At 43.8% G+C, this 16,093-nt stretch overlaps 1 protein-coding gene across 6 annotated transcripts; it reads left to right on the top strand.

The window, feature by feature from the left end:
* The first annotated feature begins 37 nt into the window (after window positions 1-37).
* Window positions 38-15,140, top strand: PEX2 (peroxisomal biogenesis factor 2). Of its 6 annotated transcripts, XM_014539858.1 has the most exons (7): window positions 38-409; window positions 2,862-3,128; window positions 4,234-4,340; window positions 4,871-4,952; window positions 11,580-11,680; window positions 13,638-13,761; window positions 13,864-15,140. In XM_014539858.1, exons 6-7 carry the CDS (start codon window positions 13,689-13,691, stop codon window positions 14,796-14,798), a joined length of 1,008 nt encoding a protein of 335 aa, XP_014395344.1. In that variant the 5' UTR covers window positions 38-409; window positions 2,862-3,128; window positions 4,234-4,340; window positions 4,871-4,952; window positions 11,580-11,680; window positions 13,638-13,688; the 3' UTR covers window positions 14,799-15,140. The 6 variants fall into 6 exon arrangements, with proteins under 6 accessions (XP_014395344.1, XP_014395343.1, XP_014395346.1 ...); XM_014539857.1 differs by lacking the exons at window positions 2,862-3,128; window positions 4,234-4,340; window positions 4,871-4,952; XM_014539859.1 differs by lacking the exons at window positions 38-409; window positions 2,862-3,128; window positions 4,234-4,340; window positions 4,871-4,952 and adding an exon at window positions 440-591.
* The last annotated feature ends 953 nt before the right edge of the window (window positions 15,141-16,093 follow it).

Below are 16,093 nucleotides of genomic sequence, written 5' to 3'. Positions count from 1 at the left end.
CGACGCACCGTCCCGACCCCGGGCTGACCCGTTCGCGACTCTCCTGCCAATCAAATACGGTTTTCCTCCGCGGCCAGCCGACCAATCACCGCGCGCGGTGCACTCTTCGGCTCCTCCGCCCTTCGGCTCTTCGGCTCATCGGCTCGTCGTTCTTCGGCTTTTCGGCCCTTCGGCTCGTCGGAGTTCGTCGTTGCTGGGCCTTCCTGGGCCTTCCGCCTGCGCCAAAGCGTAGTTCTCGTTGGTTTAAGTTCCTTTTTTTCCCCCCCAGACACTTCCGGGTCCTGCGTCGCCCCGGAAGCCTGCGAGTTCCGGAAGCCTGGGTACCCAGGTTCGGCTAGGAAAAGCCAAGCTTCCTAGAGAACGTTTCAGAGAGAGTCCCGCGGAGCGGGGCGTGTCGCCGACTCCCAAGGTCAGTGTCCGCCGAGGGGCCGCAGTGCAGCCCGAGGTCAGCGGGCAGCCGAGGGCGCCAGCTTCCCCGCCTTGTCCTGGCCGCCCTTGGCTGGAGTTCCCAGGTCACTGGCTTCCCGGAGGAGGCAAATCAGAGTGTGATTTGGGGAAAGGCAAGAAGCAAACCTAAACCCGAGAATAAGGGTGAGGATCGCACCCTTAGGAGGGAAAGGACCGCCAGCCCGAGCTCGGCGCGTCCCGCAGGGACTTCGGACGAACTTCCGAGTCTCTGCCCGCGCTCTGCGGCGCTGCGCGGTCCTGCCTCTGAGCCGAGCGGGTCGTGGGTCAGGCAGCGCCCACGCCGCACTTCTTAGCTCGACGGTTCACGCAAAGTTTGCATTGGGTCCCGAAAAAGAAGAAAAAAAAGAGTGTGCTGAAGTTTCCAACCTTTGTGAAAGCCGATGCACTTAAAAGCAGTTTTAATTTTCTTGTGGAGGAAGAGTTCCTGGGAATGTTCCAATAGAATTACTTGCGATGAGTTTGTTCTATTTAATATTTATTTCTGATAAGTAATGAGCATCGTTAGCATTTTTCATCTGGAGCCTGAAGTTAAAAGTTTTTGTTTGTTCATTTCTTTAGGTTCCATTTTCCAAAAATACATTTTGTGAATGGAAGTGTTTTTTGTTTGTTTGTTGTTATTTTTTTTGTTTTTTTTGCAGAATAAGACTAATTGTTGAACGTTCAAGTCTAACATGCCCTAGTTAGTATTCCATGATGGCCTTTTTTACCTTATGTTTTTTACCTTAATTTAAATCCAGCTCGGCCAACGTGGCTCAGTGGATGAGCATCGACCTGTGGACCAGGCCATCGGGGTTTGATTCCTGGTCAGGGCACATGGCCGGGCTGCGGACTCCATCCCCAATGTGGGGCATGCAGGAGGCAGCTGATGATGATTCTCTCTCAGCATTGATGTCTCTGTCTCTCTCTCACCCTCTCCCTTTCTCTCTGAAATAAAAAATATTTTTTATTTATTTTTTAAATGCAATTTTTTTTTTAAAATATATTTTATTGATTTTTTACAGAGAGGAAGGAAGAGAGATAGAGAGTTAGAAACATCGATGAGAGAGAAACATCGATCAGCTGCCTCCTGCACATCTCCCACTGGGGATGTGCCCGCAACCCAGGTACATGCCCTTGACCGGAATCGAACCTGGGACCCTCCAGTCCGCAGGCCGACGCTCTATCCACTGAGCCAAACCGGTTTCGGCTATTTTTTAAATAATAAATAAAAATAAAAGCAATAATGGGGAGACTGAGGCTCCATCCTCACCACCTTTTGTAGTCTAGACACCTTCCCCTAATGTGTTTACCTTTAGTTAAACCTGAACAGAATAAACGTGGGGTGGCCGACTTTGCATTTTTCTCTCTCACTTCATATTCTCTCTGATTTCACCCCTATTATCAATTACTGTATCTAGAAAAATTAGAGTTGTATGTGCTTGAGGCAGAAGCAGATTTGAAAGAAGAGTCAAAAAAATTATTTCTCCTGCTTTTTTTTTTTTTAAAAAGGGGTGGTGGGGGTGGTGGTGGATAGAAGTAACACGAGGCAGTAAAGAGAATGCTACACTAAGTCAAGAAAATTGAGTTCCAGACCTGACTGGTTTCTTATGACCTGCTCTACCTCTTGGCCTTCTTCTCCCCATTTTTAGGAATTAGGGGTAGCACTCCACCTGTGGTTTTATGACTTTCATAGAACTGTAGAAATTGCTTGGAGCTTTCTGGGGAGAGACAAAGCAAGCAGACCCTCCGCAGCTATTTTATATATTTTGCTCGAAAAACAGGGTTTCTATTAAGAAAATTAAATTCATATCTTAGACTAGATGACCTGTGTTCCCTTCTAGCATTTAAATTCTCTTTCTTAGGATAGTATTCATTTGTATTCCATGTGCATTTATGTATAAGTTTTTTTGATAAGAGATACATGTTCACAGTTAATTCATTACTAAAAGCCATAAACATGTCCATATTCAATCTCATTTGTTTAATAAATGCAGATTTCAAGTTTAATTCTTTATGATCAGAATCACAATTCTTTATTTTTTCTTTCTCCCCCTTACCCTTTTATGTTAGCCATAAAATTTTCACTTATATTCGAAGCTTGTAATCATCTTTGCAGTAGGAAAGCCGGTACTTTGCATTTGATGTGTTTGGTGGCTGAACCTTACAGATGTTAGCAGTCTCACCCAGCATACAGATGTTAGCAGTCTCACCCAGCCTCACCGTGTGCAGGGCCCTGCAGCACAGGGACATGCATGCCATATGCACAATCTTTGTTTCTGGACAAAAGTTCTGCTCTGAATCACTGGCTCCCCTTTGATTACCTGGGTTGGGCAGCCTAGAAGCACATTGGCTGTTCCCTTTATCTCTTTCCTGTGAAAGACAGCAGTTTCTAAACATCCCATGTTCCTTTTCAGTTCCTTCAGGCTGTGGAAGAACCCTCCGGAGTGGAGCCCTGACTGCTCCTCCTGCCTCCGGGCCTGTAATCTTGGTGCTGCAAATGCCAGAGCTGTGATTCCTATACGATCTAGAAGCGGGGAGAGGAGCATACGGCCTCCTCTGTCCTTCCCATTGTGGGCTGTTGACCACTTCTGCCAACCCTTCCCATCTACACAACCAACTGCCCGTTCCTATGTTTTCATTCTCTTTTATCACAGCGCCCTTCTTACCTGCCTGTCAGTAAGGTGAGATACATTTCATCCATGTGTCTTTTTTTTCTTCTGACTGTTAAAACATAAAAACCAAGAGCTCTAGAGTCATTCTGTTTTGATTACGCATAACCATTCCCTCCCAGTGTTAGGTGAGTTGACCGTGCCTCTGCTTTGGGTAGAGTGTGTGTTCACAATCACTAAATGAATGTTCACGCCTCGTTTCTGTGCAGATGTACAGTGAGTCTCTTTGAACGGTTCTCGGACCACATGTGTAGGAGTAGAGAGAGGGGATGTGGATGGCACGCATCCCAGGCAACTTGGGTAACTCAACCATGTTCTGTCGTTTCTCTCCCCATCCACAGTCCTGAGTGTGACTGGCAGTCGGGCCTTGAGAGAAGAAGCTGTGCTTTGAGTTCTGCGGTATTGAATTTGATCCAAGCTTACCCAATACCCACTAACTTACCACTACCTTCCTTTTGTGTGTTCCATACTTTCTCTAGTGTTTACCAGAAATTTACTAATTGCCAGCTTGGCCTGACACAGGTGACTTCATCTCCTCAAGGCTTAATTTTGGTCTTTGTGAAATGGACATGATGATCTTTACTTTTAGGAAAATTCAGTGAGGTAAAGCATGCCAAGAAAACCCTGTGCGTCCTTCGGTACTTGCTCCTCTTACATTGCAAACACCTCTGTTCCCGTGTGGATAGTCCATATTCTCTCCAGTGCCGTGAAATGTGCAATGGAATGTGTATTCCAAAAATCTTACGTCATTTCGAATTCTCTTCTTAGGCAATTAGATCCTCCAGCCCTTTTCCACATGCGTAGAGTACTTAAGAGCTGGTTGTTTCATGCTTCATGAGGCACGTTTGCCCATCCTTGCGTTGGCATCTTCCCTGTAGTTAGTGCCTGTGCTCTTGATCTCGGAGTCCTCAGCCTCTTAAAACAGCCCCATGTGCATGCCCAATGGCGCCATCTGCAAGTGCCCATGTTCACCTTTTTGGCTGTCACTGTTTTTCACGCCCATCACCACTTGTCAGTGTAGTACAGTGGTTCAGAATGTGGCTGAGTTATTTCTAGCTGTGTGATTTCTCACTGGTCAGCTAATCTCTCTGTGCCTCTGTTTCCTTGTTTAAAACAGAAATAATGAAAGAAGCTCTTTCATCGCAGTGTAAGGATTAAATGACTTGCTACTTGATTTTGCAAAGGGCACTTCGCTACCGTAGTCACTATCCGCCTTCAGCCCTGGTAAGTGGTGCGTGTTTGCTGCAGCTGTAAGCTCATGAGCCAGTGGAATTTTGTTGCGTCTCGTTTTGCTGTTTCCTCCACGAGGATTGTTTCTCTGTCCCGCGTCTTCTGTTCTGATTTCTCCACTCGCACTAGCCTTTTCCAGACTCGTGTTCAGCATTACCATTTCTGCAGTTGGAAAGGACTTCTTTTATTCTTCCTCTTCCTCTTCCAAGGGTTACTAGTAGTTCCTATAAGGATCCTGGGTAGGTGAAATTTCTATAGTTGCTGACTTTTTTAACTGCTGAAAAGTGTCGTGTGGTATAATGACTTGTCCAGGGTCACACAGCCTGAGGGTGGACCTGGGCTGGACGGAAATTTCTATAGTTGCTGACTTTTTTAACTGCTGAAAGTGTCATGTGGTATAATGACTTGTCCGGGGTCACACAACCTGAGGGTGGACCTGGGCTGGACCGTAGAAATGGTTAGAATCCCCCATATTCACTCAAACATCTGTTCCCTGTTTTCATACTGTGCTTTCTCTCTTCAAGACTCAGAAGCATCAACTTTCTGAAAAGATTATGAGTGCCGTGCTCTTCTCTTAAAAAATGTCTTTGTGAAGCTGGCCTCAAGGTATTGGGAATTCTGTTTTAAGGTTTTAAAAAAGTATTTTGTGTTAGTTTTAGATACGTGAATAAATATACCGTAAATGAAATAGGTTAGGTGCTCAGCTCTGTAACACTGATTATCATCTTGAAGACTGTAGTATTTGGGTTGAGTTCCTTCTCTCCAAATAAAGAAGAAAAAAAAAAAGAAATATATATATATATATATATCCCCTCTGCTAGGACAAAGTGCTTATCATTTGTTGGAGAAATTTGTAATATTTTGAAGTTTTCCTTCAAATGTATTTAGAAACATTTTGTTGTGTACCCATTACCACCCCCCCCCCCCAAATATTTTTTATTTGGATTTTGTTGACAATTGCCTTTAAGTTAAAAGTAACCTAGAGGACTGGTGTCCATAACAGAATGTTTTAAATACTTCATGTCTTGTCTGTATTCAAAGCAGCACAGTTGGGATATCTATAAACCCCTGAAACGGGGCTTATACTTGATGAAAGAGAGTAACAACAGAGTAGTGACAAGTCACTTAGCAAGTCTGTGGCCGAAGTGGGATTTGAACTTTCTGATGGTGACTTCTCGGCCTGTTCACAGCGTCAGGTGTTCTAATGGCCTCGGCCACAGCTTTTTCTCTCCTGCTCCTGTTTGAAATGTGTTCTGGGAATCGGTGTCCTGTTGAATCCCTCTTTGATGCACGTCCCATTTATTAGTATTGATTTCAATACAAGGTACAGTAAATCTTCCTGACCACACAAAGGAAATACTAGGGAGGAAGTTCAAAGCTTAAAATCCCCATTTAAAGAACTTTATTCACGTAAGCTCATAATGCAAAATGTTAGTTTACAATTTTTTTAAACCCTAAAAGGAAAAAAAAATGAATATTCGCACTCATCCATTTTGATTGCTAGAACCCCTAGGAGAGTGTGGCAGCAACATTATCATACCGAACATTAGTTGACGATTGTGGACCCGGAAAAGGTTTGGGGGGTGGGGGGGAATGGATGGGTTTGATACCTGAGAGATTACTTGGGAGGGAGTCACATGTTTCTTCTGACAGAGTTTACAGGACTGTAAATTTCAGTGTAGTTTTGTAGGCAGCATGCATTGACAAATATGCCTAATGGTAATACATCTAGCACTGAGTCTTGGAGCAGGTCAATAATAGTGTGTGTGTATTGATAGCAGCAATGTAGGAGATGTTACTAGGTATTATAGCTAAAAATCCATGTCATCCCCTTAATCATAATTACATTAATATTGACAGGCCCTTGACAATACCCACATTATTATTGATAGATTTCTGTCAATAACATGGTTTTAAATAAAATATATTCATTCATAATTTGTCCTCGACTCAATAAAAGCTCTGAAATACATCCTGAAACACGCTTCCCTCTTTAGTGAGATAGAATCGTTTGTGTTGGTTTTAGAATGCCATATAGATGGCAGAGTTTTATTTTAGGGAATGAAAAGCGTAAAAGGAAAGCCTGAGTTATTTAAGGGATAAGGTTATGTATCGCTGCTCTTAGTAAACGAATTTCAGGGGTTTTTTCTGTGAAAGAAAATCAGTGTGGCGTGTCTAGTGATAAAATGTCAGCAGGACACCTTGGTAGTTTTTAGTGCTGGATTATTTTGTCTTAAACATATTTATGTGACAAGTTAATCACGCCTAACCCTGGTAGTTGCTGTACTTTTTACCTTTCCTTGATTTTGCCTTAAACATCGTTTTCACATACCCTATCCTTCACTAAACACTAATATTACTTAGTGCCAATTATACTTTTAATTATTTTTATAAGTCTCTTTGCTTGGTCATAAATGTTTTCCCTTGCATTAGCCTTTTATATTCTTAAATTTAGTATAGTTTGGGGAGTGGGAAGGAAGAAGGTGATAGGATTATGCATTAAAGGAATGAGATTCCATGGCAAAATAAGGAAAAACATTGCCTGTTTGGGGGAATTCTGGAAAAATAAATTTGAATGGAATCTGATGGTGTTTGTTTCCATTCAAAATGATGCCAACTTTGAAAATAAAAATTAGCTTGTATTTTTTTTTAACTATTCAAGTTTGAGCCTAGACTAGATAGTAACCTGCAGGAACCAATAATCTGGGTATTGTTAATGCTTACTTAAATTCTTGAACATAAATAGACCTGAACAGGCCAGTAGCCGTCAATGGAACAGAGACAGGAAAGTATGGTTTTCCAGAAACGTTGGGGACTTTTGACTCGAAAATGTGAAGAGCAGTTTAATACTAGTCTGCTGGTCCATGACAAGTCGGATGGAGCGAGGAGATTGGGCCCAGCTGTTCTTAATCTGCACTGAGGCCAGGCTTGGGGAGAAAAAGGGAAAACAATGTTAAACTGTAACAGGAGGGATAAGAAAGAAGTTTTTGATAATAACTGTTAAATGTTGGCTTGGTTGGGTAGTGTGATAAGTCTCCTTTTCTGGCAGCTGTCAAATTTTTCTGTTTTTACGAAATGTTCTTAAGTATGATTCCTTCAGGAGAAGGGGTTTGAAATAAAGGGCTCCTGAGAAGCCACTCCCTCTGTCCAGTTTTCTCACTAAACACAAGTAAGGAACCCGAGGAAAAGATCGCTTCCCTCCCCTCCAGTTCACTCCTTCCACTACGCATTCGTTCAGCACGTTTATTGAGCAGCTACTATGAGCCCATCTTTGTGTTAAATTCTGTAAGATAATAAGATAGTCATCAGCCACAATCCGAAACTGATTGTGATTCCAGTATTTAAAAATGCATAAATGGGCACAGCTGGCCTCCAACGCTAGTGACATATTTTGTCTGATACTCATCTGGGGGGGGGGGAGCAATCCTTCCAGTTAAACATGGGGGTGGGATGAAGGGAGGGAACTGGTAGTGTTGGACTTAAATGTTTTTTTTTAAATATATTTTATTGATTTCTTACAGAGAGGAAGGGAGAGGGATAGAGAGTTAGAAACATCGATGAGAGAGAAACATCGATCAGCCGCCTCCTGCACACTCCCCACTGGGGATGTGCCCGCAACCAAGGTACATGCCCTTGACCAGAATCGAACCTGGGACCCTTCAGTCCACAGGCCGACGCTCTTTCCACTGAGCCAGACCGGTTAGGGCAGGACTTAATGTTGATGTGCAATAAGGTCAGAAGCGTTCCAAGAGCACTTTGACAATCAGAGAGCTTCCCTTATCTTGCTGACCACGGGATGTGAAATCTGTATTGTAGACACTGAGTTACACATACCATACCCCCACATATCACCAGTGATTGCAGAATTTTACATGACAGAGACTGAGCTAAGTATCAAGTCTCTGTCTAAGTGGTAGGAGCTTTGGGAAATAAGTATAAGATAAGGCTCTTCCCTTAACTAGTTTATAATCAAGTTAGGAGAAGGTGTGTTCACATGACTGAAGCCACAGTACAAGTGGTTGAGGGCTGAGTGGGTGTCACAGACAGCGGCGGTCACAGTTAAGACATGGTGACAATGGGAGTTGGGGGTAGTTATGAATTTTTTAGAGAATTTTGAAATAGAGTTGGAATGTGAAGGGAGATAGTTGAGGGCATTGGAGCAGTTGATAGGGAAGGTAAGTGTTAGGTGCTTGAGAAAGGACAGAGGTGGGACTGCAGGATGGTCCTCCTTCACGGCTCCACTGGGAATGATGGTCACCTGATCTCAGGGGAGGAGACAGAATTGGGCCAAGTTGGGTCTGAGAAGTTTGTACTTTATCCCAGGGGTGATATGAGCTAAGAAAGAGGTGATATGATAAGGGAAATATTTTTGTAGATTTTGGTTTGCTTATGAGGTTTTTAAAATAATGTTTTTTTGTGTGTGTGTTTTTTTAAGTTACATAAATGATATAAGTTGATTAGAGAAAATTTGTAAATTACAGAAAAAATGGGAAAAATAATCTTACTCATTGATAATTTTTGTGTGTGTGAACTTTAAAGTTATTTTTCTGTCTTTGAAATTCTGTGTTTTGCTTGTCGTACCATCTCCCTCTGTTGTTGCCTAGTTGTCCATTCACTTGCTGCGTCCCTGCAGACCTGGGTTGGGGTCCTTCCGTGAGCCAGGGCGAGTCTTCTCTCTGCACCCCAAGCACCTTGCAGGGAGGGCGAGGATGCATTGATGCGCATGGATTTGTGTCATCCCTTAATAGAAGGAAGGGAGCGCCTGAGTCAGTGCGGTTGAACAGCCTCTCTGGATACAGGGATGAGACGGAACCCGGAGTGAATCAGGGATGAGTGGGCAGCCGGCACGCAGCGTTGAGCTGTGTGGGTGATAGATTACCAAAGGATTATGAATTGTGCTTTGACATGGACTAGCCCATAATTCTCATCTCCAGGGAACTTGTTAGAAATGCAAATAACTGAGGCACCACAAGCTAACAAGTCCTCCTAGTGATTCTCACAAACTCTCAAATTTGAAGACTAGACTAGACTAGAACAGAGCCTACAGGGCTGCGATGTTGAAGAGCACGGCATAGGAAGATGGAAAGCCCAAAGATGTGTGGTCTCAGTGAACATAACCAATGAGATGCCACAGTAGCTGAAATAGGAAAAGTATGAAAATATTGTATTGTTACAGAGAGCATTAAATGTGTTACACATGGTCAAGATCTGTTTGTCTTTATAAATCACCGCCTTCCTGGTTTGAGCATTTAACTAGATTTATAATAGATTAATCCAGTGGTCGGCAAAGTCATTAGTCAACAGAGCCAAATATCAACAGTACAACGATTGAAATTTCTTTTGAGAGCCAAATTTTTTAAACTACATAAGTAGGTACATTGTTTTAACTTAATTAGGGTACTCCTAAGCTGGCCTTTGCTAAAAAACGTCCTCAATCTGAGGGGTCGACCTCAGCGAACGTACCCTCACTTCTTCTAACGCCCCTTCTTCAAAATAGACTCGCTCAGGCCGAAAACCGGCCTGGGCCAAACTTCTGCGCATGGGCCACGAAGTTTCAATTGCACTGTACGTGCGCGCCCGCACGTGGTTTTTTGTGGAAGAGCCACACTCAAGGGGCCAAAATGCCACATGTGGCTCGAAAGCCGCGGTTTGCCGACCACTGGATTAATCCAATGAGAATGTCCCCATGCTCAATGTCCCCGCCCAGGCTCTTTCTCCCAGTCCACATGACTGCCTCCTGGCCTTTTCCACTTGCTGTCTCATAGTGGCCTGAGATCTCCAAGACCACATGTGTGTATTATCTTTCCCTTCAAACCAACATCTCTGCGAGTGTTTCCCATTTCAGAGAACTGGTCTGATCCACTCAGTTATTCAAGTCAGTGATTCCTGACTTATTTCTCACAAAATTTTGTCAATTCTACCACTTCCGAGCTTTCAGAGGCACCTATCTCTCTCCATCCCCACTGATACCTTTCCAATTTATACCATTAGTTTCTCACCAGATCGTTTTAACAGTCAACTGGTCTTTCAGCCCCAAACCCGTTCTCAGTGTAGCCAGAACAAGCTGTGTAAACGCGAATTTTATTCTTTTACAACCATTCCGTGGCTCCCCATTACCATCTCGATAAACTAGGGCCTTAAGGATGAGTCTCGTGCTTTTCTTCCCAACCTTATTTTTTGTCCTTGGACCTTCAGTCCTTGTCACCTGCTCTTCCCTCGGCCTGGACTAGTGTAGTGTGCTTACCTTCCTTTACCAGCCTGGCATCGCTCACCCTTCAGGTGCAGAGGTGTAGCCCCTCCGTGAAACCTTTCTGCTCGTAAGCATAATTCCCATCGCACATCACTTATCATGTCTTCTTGTAATTGTCTGTTTGACATTTTACATAGCACACTCTTACCCCCCATCACCCCATTACATTATACTCTTCACAGGAGTTGAGTCTGTCTGCCATTCTTCCACTAGCTCCCACACATTAACTGCTAAGTAGAAGGTGCACAACAAACGCATGTTGAAATAAGTAATCAGCAACAATCTGGATATGGGCATTTGAAACAGTTTTAAGGGATGGAAATTTGTATTTTCTACCCTTCACCATCCCAGACATTTTTCTGTCCATCGATCCATTTACCTAGTTCTATAGGATGCATCCTGCGTGCCAGGCACTGAACTAGTTGCTAAGATTCAACTGTGACAAGACTCAGATAATCTTTGCAATGGGCCTTGTCTTCTAGTGGAGGAAATCAACCTTCAGAAGTAGTGTATGTCTAGTACAGAAGGGTCTAGATAGAGGAAGAACAGCGAGAGGGGACAGCTAACCCAAGCTGGGCCAGTCGGGAGGAAGTGATACCTCACTCAGAATTTGAGAACTTAGGATAAGTTAAAGAATGGGAACGCACTGATCCCAGTGAAGGGAACAGGTAATAGAACGTCCCCTAGTGAGCGAGAGGGGGCATTTATACTAGAGGTCAAAGCATTAGGAAGGCAAGAAGCTGGAGGAGGCTTGTGTGAAGGATCACGGTGTGGGCAGTGCCCCGAAGGAGTCAGAAGGTAGATACCCGCGTTGGGTGTAATCCCGGGGAGACAAGAGCAGCGTAAGTTAGGGAGAGGCTGTGGGATAGAGTAAGGGATGGGTTTGAAAATGTTTTGGACAAAGAACGGGCCTTGGGGATTAATTAGATTGGTATAGGGAGCAAAGAGAACCCTGTCCTAACCCCCTCCTTTCTCTCCTGCAGTTCCTGGCCAGTATGAGGCAAGGATTTCACAGAACTTGCAGCCCAAATCCCCACTGCTCTCAGCTTAGAAGTCTTAACGGAGCTCCAGGAAGGGGGAACTGGTGAGGTCACCGGAATGTGAGAAGCATTCCTGTCATATATCTGGGTTCAGAGGGAAAGAGCACTAAACAACCTGTTATTTAGTAGCCACGTTTGTTTCCTGTATTTGGACTTCCTGCCCCTCAGTTATCTGGGATTCATGGGTAATTCAAAGTCTTCCTCCTGAAAAAATTCTCTGATTGTAAAGTTATCCCAATTTGAAGACATACAACTTTATTGTAGGATGTATTTTGCAGTTCTTTTGACTTCTAACAAATTATATTTAACATCTTTTAGTAAAAGACATAAAGTAATAGGATTTGTGAACTGATCTTAGAATACCTTTTTGATAATAGTTCTCTTTTCTCCAAAAGTGTATGATGCATCTTAATAATGACATTTCTGCATTCATGGTACTTTGTGCTAGTATTTATTTTCTGCAATCATGTGATAGAATAATGAACACTTACTACAAATCAACAAATGTCAAGTGCTGGCGAGGATGTGGAGAAAAGGGAACCTAGTATACTGCTGGTGGGAATGCAGACTGGTACAGCCATTATGGAAACAGGATGGAGTTTCCTCAAAAAAGTGAGAATGCAGACTGGTGCAGCCATTATGGAAAACAGTATGGAGTTTCCTCAAAAAATTAAATATGGAACTGCCATTTGACCCAGTGATCCCACTTCTAGGAATATATATTCTAAGAAACCCAAAACACCAAATCAGAAAGAATGTTTGCACCCCTATGTTCATAGCAGCACTGTATGCAATAGCTAAGATCTGGACACAGCCCAAGTGTCCATCAGTAATTGAGTGGATTAAAAAGCTGTGGTACATTTACACCACGGAATACTATGCAGCAGTAAAAAAGAAGGATCTCTTACCCTTTGAGACAGCATGGAGGGACCTGGAGAGTATTATGCTAAGTGAAATAAGCCAGTCAGAGATACTTGTCGACAAGTATCACATGATCTTACTCATATGTGGAATCTAATGAACAAAATAAACTGTTGAACAAAATAGATCCAGAGACATAGAAGCATGGAACAGACTTTCGAACCTCAGAAGGAAGGGATGGGGAGGGTGGGGGGGAGACGAACCGAAGAACTTGTATGCATATATGCATAACCTGTGGACACAGACAATAGGGTGGCAAAGGGTCGGGGCAGGTTAGATGGGGTCAATGAGGGGGGAAAAAGAGACGTATGTAATACTTTCAAGAATAAAGATTTTTTAAAAAATAAAAATAAACCTTTATTATTTTTTTCTCCTACTTTCCTTTATAAATATATAGGAGATTAAATGACTTATTGAAAAGTATGCCTTGGAGTCAGTGGAAGTGCTGGGCGTTAAACTGAGGCCTTGACTTACCATTCATTGCAGTGTTCCACATAATTCATTGTATTTATTAAGTGCATATATGTCTCCATTAGCCATGCTATTATTCAGCCTTTTACTTAGCAATTATTGCTAAAACCAAAATAAACTGTTGAACAAAATAGATCCAGAGACATAGAAGCATGGAACAGACTTTCGAACCTCAGAGGGAAGGGATGGGGAGGGTCGGGGGGGAGACGAACCGCAGAACTTGTATGCATATATGCATAACCTATGGACACAGACAATAGGGTGGCAAAGGGTGGGGGCAGGTTAGATGGGGTCAATGAGGGGGGAAAAGGGGACGTATGTAATACTTTAAAGAATAAAGCTTTTTTTAAAAATAAAAATAAACCTTTATTATTTTTTTCTTCTACTTTCCTTTACAAATATGTAGGAGATTAAATGACTTATTGAAAAGTATGCCTTTGGAGTCAGTAGAAGTGCTGGGCGTTAAACTGAGGCCTGGACTTACCATTCATTGCAGTGTTCCACATAATTCATTGTATTTATTAAGTGCATATATTTCTCCATTAGCCATGCTATTATTCAGCCTTTTACTTAGCAATTATTGCTAAAACCTGTTATTCCCTTGATGAGGAGGGCCAAAAGCGAAAAGAAAAAAACAGGAAAGAAAGGAGGGAGGAGGACATGCGAGGAGAAGGAGAAAGGAGTTGCCTTTCAGAGGTGACTGCTCCATGTGCTGTTTGGACACGATGCAAAGGTGTGTCCTGTCTTGTGTATCCCAGTTTCCCGGGCATTGGTTGCGGAGACAGTACAAGGTTGTCTGTGTCTGATGATGTTTCCTAATCGTACTTCCTCCTAGAGCTCTTTGGAGAAGGCATGGCTTCCAGAGAAGACAAAGCGCAGAGCGCACACAGGGTGCTGAGAATCAGTCAGCTGGATGCACTGGAACTGAACAAGGCCCTGGAGCAGCTGGTTTGGTCCCAGGTCACTCAGTGCTTCCATGGGTTCCAGCCAGGGCTGCTGGCCCGCTTTGAACCTGAGCTGAAAGCCCTCCTGTGGCTTTTCTTGTGGCGATTCACCGTTTACTCCAAAAACGCCACGGTGGGCCAGTCGGTTTTAAATATTCAGTACAAAAACGACTTCTCCACGACCCTGAGATACCAGCCCCCGAGTAAGAACCAGAAGCTCTGGTACGCTGCCTGCACGATCGGCGGGAAGTGGTTGGAAGAACGCTGCTACGACCTTTTTCGAAACCATCACTTAGCCTCGTTTGGGAAAGCCAAACAGTGTCTGAACTTCATGGTGGGCCTGGTGCAATTAGGGAGCCTGATTAACTTCTTGATTTTCCTTCAAAAGGGCAAGTTTGCCACTTTGACGGAACGCCTGCTAGGCATCCGCTCTGTGTTCTGCAAGCCCCAGCACGTGCGTGAGGTTGGCTTCGAGTACATGAACAGGGAGCTTCTCTGGCACGGCTTCGCGGAGTTTCTCATTTTCCTCTTACCGCTCATCAACACCCAGAAGTTGAAGGCCAAGTTATCTTCGTGGTGCATCCCTCTCGCCGGTGCTCCCAACGGCGACAGCTCCTTGGCCAGCAGCGGCAAGCAGTGTTCTCTGTGCGGAGAGTGGCCCACCATGCCCCACACGATCGGCTGTGAGCACATCTTCTGTTACTACTGCGTGAAGAGCAGCTTCCTGTTCGACATGTTCTTCACCTGCCCTAAGTGTGGCGCAGAGGTACACAGTGTGCAGCCACTGAAGTCAGGAATCGAGGTGTCGGAAGTGAATGCTCTTTAGAAACTAAAAATGGTTTTCTCTGCAGAAAACTGTCTTGGTTGAAATCCTTAGGATTAGTCACCCTGAGCATACCATTGAGGTGTCTTTTATGAGAACATGTGCTTCTCAGCCACTGTGTTCTGTTCCTTGCCAGACCTGACTAAAATCTAATCACTGGGATCCATGGGTTTCTGAGTATATTCTGTGAATGGTAATGTGTTATTTTCTTTAATGATTGCATTCAGTGTTTAATGTCAGGAGTAATGGGCAGCTTTTGTCAGATGCCTACGAACAATGCTCCTTCACGTTGTACTTCCTAGAACAAGGTTAGCCTCTGAAAATAAAAAGTTTTGGAGACTGGGATGAGTGTGCCTTTATTTCCAGAGATGGTGTTATAACATAATCTGACAGTGATAAGACCATGGTGTTTTGGGTTTTTTTTGTTTGTTTGTTTTTAATATATTTTTATTGAATTCAGAGAGGAAGGGAGAGGGAGAGAGAGATAGAGATAGAAACATCAATGATGAGAGAGAATCACTGATTGGCTGCCTCCTACATGTCCCCAACTGAGGATTTAGCCCAGGTAATGAGAGAGAATCACTGATCAGCTGCCTCCTACATGTCCCCAACTGAGGATTCAGCCCGGGTATCTGCCCTGACCAAGAATTGAACCATGGCCTCCTGGTTCATAGGGTGACGTACAACCACCTGAGGCATGCCAGCCAGCCAGACCCTGTTGTTTTAAACCTTCTGATCTGGTGGCCCACTCGTAATTGTAAGCTTTTCTCTGAAGCCAGTTTTCAAGGGGTTCAGTGGGCTCTGTTCTCAGGCAGAATGGTGGCCCCCGGAAGCTGAAGACTTACGTCCTGCAAGCTCCCTGGCCCCACTGGAATAAGAGCTCCTTGCCTGGCCACTCAGCAAAGCAGGGGGATCACTGGACCAGGATGGAAAATCCTTCCCATTTCTCAATGTGGGTGACATCCCTCACCTAAACCACATGATCCTGAAGTAGGAGGGGAGGTAGGTCGCCACAGGGCACTGAGGTGCTGGTTCAAGGATGGTGGGTGATGGGCAGGTAGACATAATAAATTGCTCCTGTACTTCCCAAATTGTCTACAATAAGCATGTCATACTTTTTAATTACATCAAAACAAATTTTTTCTTTAAAATCTGATGGCCAGTGTTATTTCAGTTAAATCCAAAGAGAAAACATCTGCATAGCCAGGAAACCATCTTTTACAAATGTGAATTTAGGACATAGTAGGCCCTATAAACCCTAGGGTTCCTATTTGTGTGTTATAATAAATAGAGCCTGT

The sequence above is a fragment of the Myotis brandtii genome, unplaced genomic scaffold (genome assembly GCF_000412655.1).
Source record: "Myotis brandtii unplaced genomic scaffold, ASM41265v1 scaffold23, whole genome shotgun sequence".
NCBI classification, from domain to species: Eukaryota; Metazoa; Chordata; class Mammalia; order Chiroptera; family Vespertilionidae; genus Myotis; species Myotis brandtii.
The sequence above is the reverse complement of the archived record's forward strand: the minus strand, read 5'-3'. Positions and strand labels throughout refer to the sequence as shown.

Bases quoted from the DNA above. Each gene is read 5' to 3' on its own strand.
- PEX2 (XM_014539857.1), top strand. From the start codon at position 13,689: ATGCGAGGAGAAGGAGAAAGGAGTTGCCTTTCAGAGGTGACTGCTCCA. The intron at 13,762-13,863 runs GTGTGTCCTGTC...ACTTCCTCCTAG, and splicing joins TGTTTGGACACGATGCAAAG to AGCTCTTTGGAGAAGGCATG.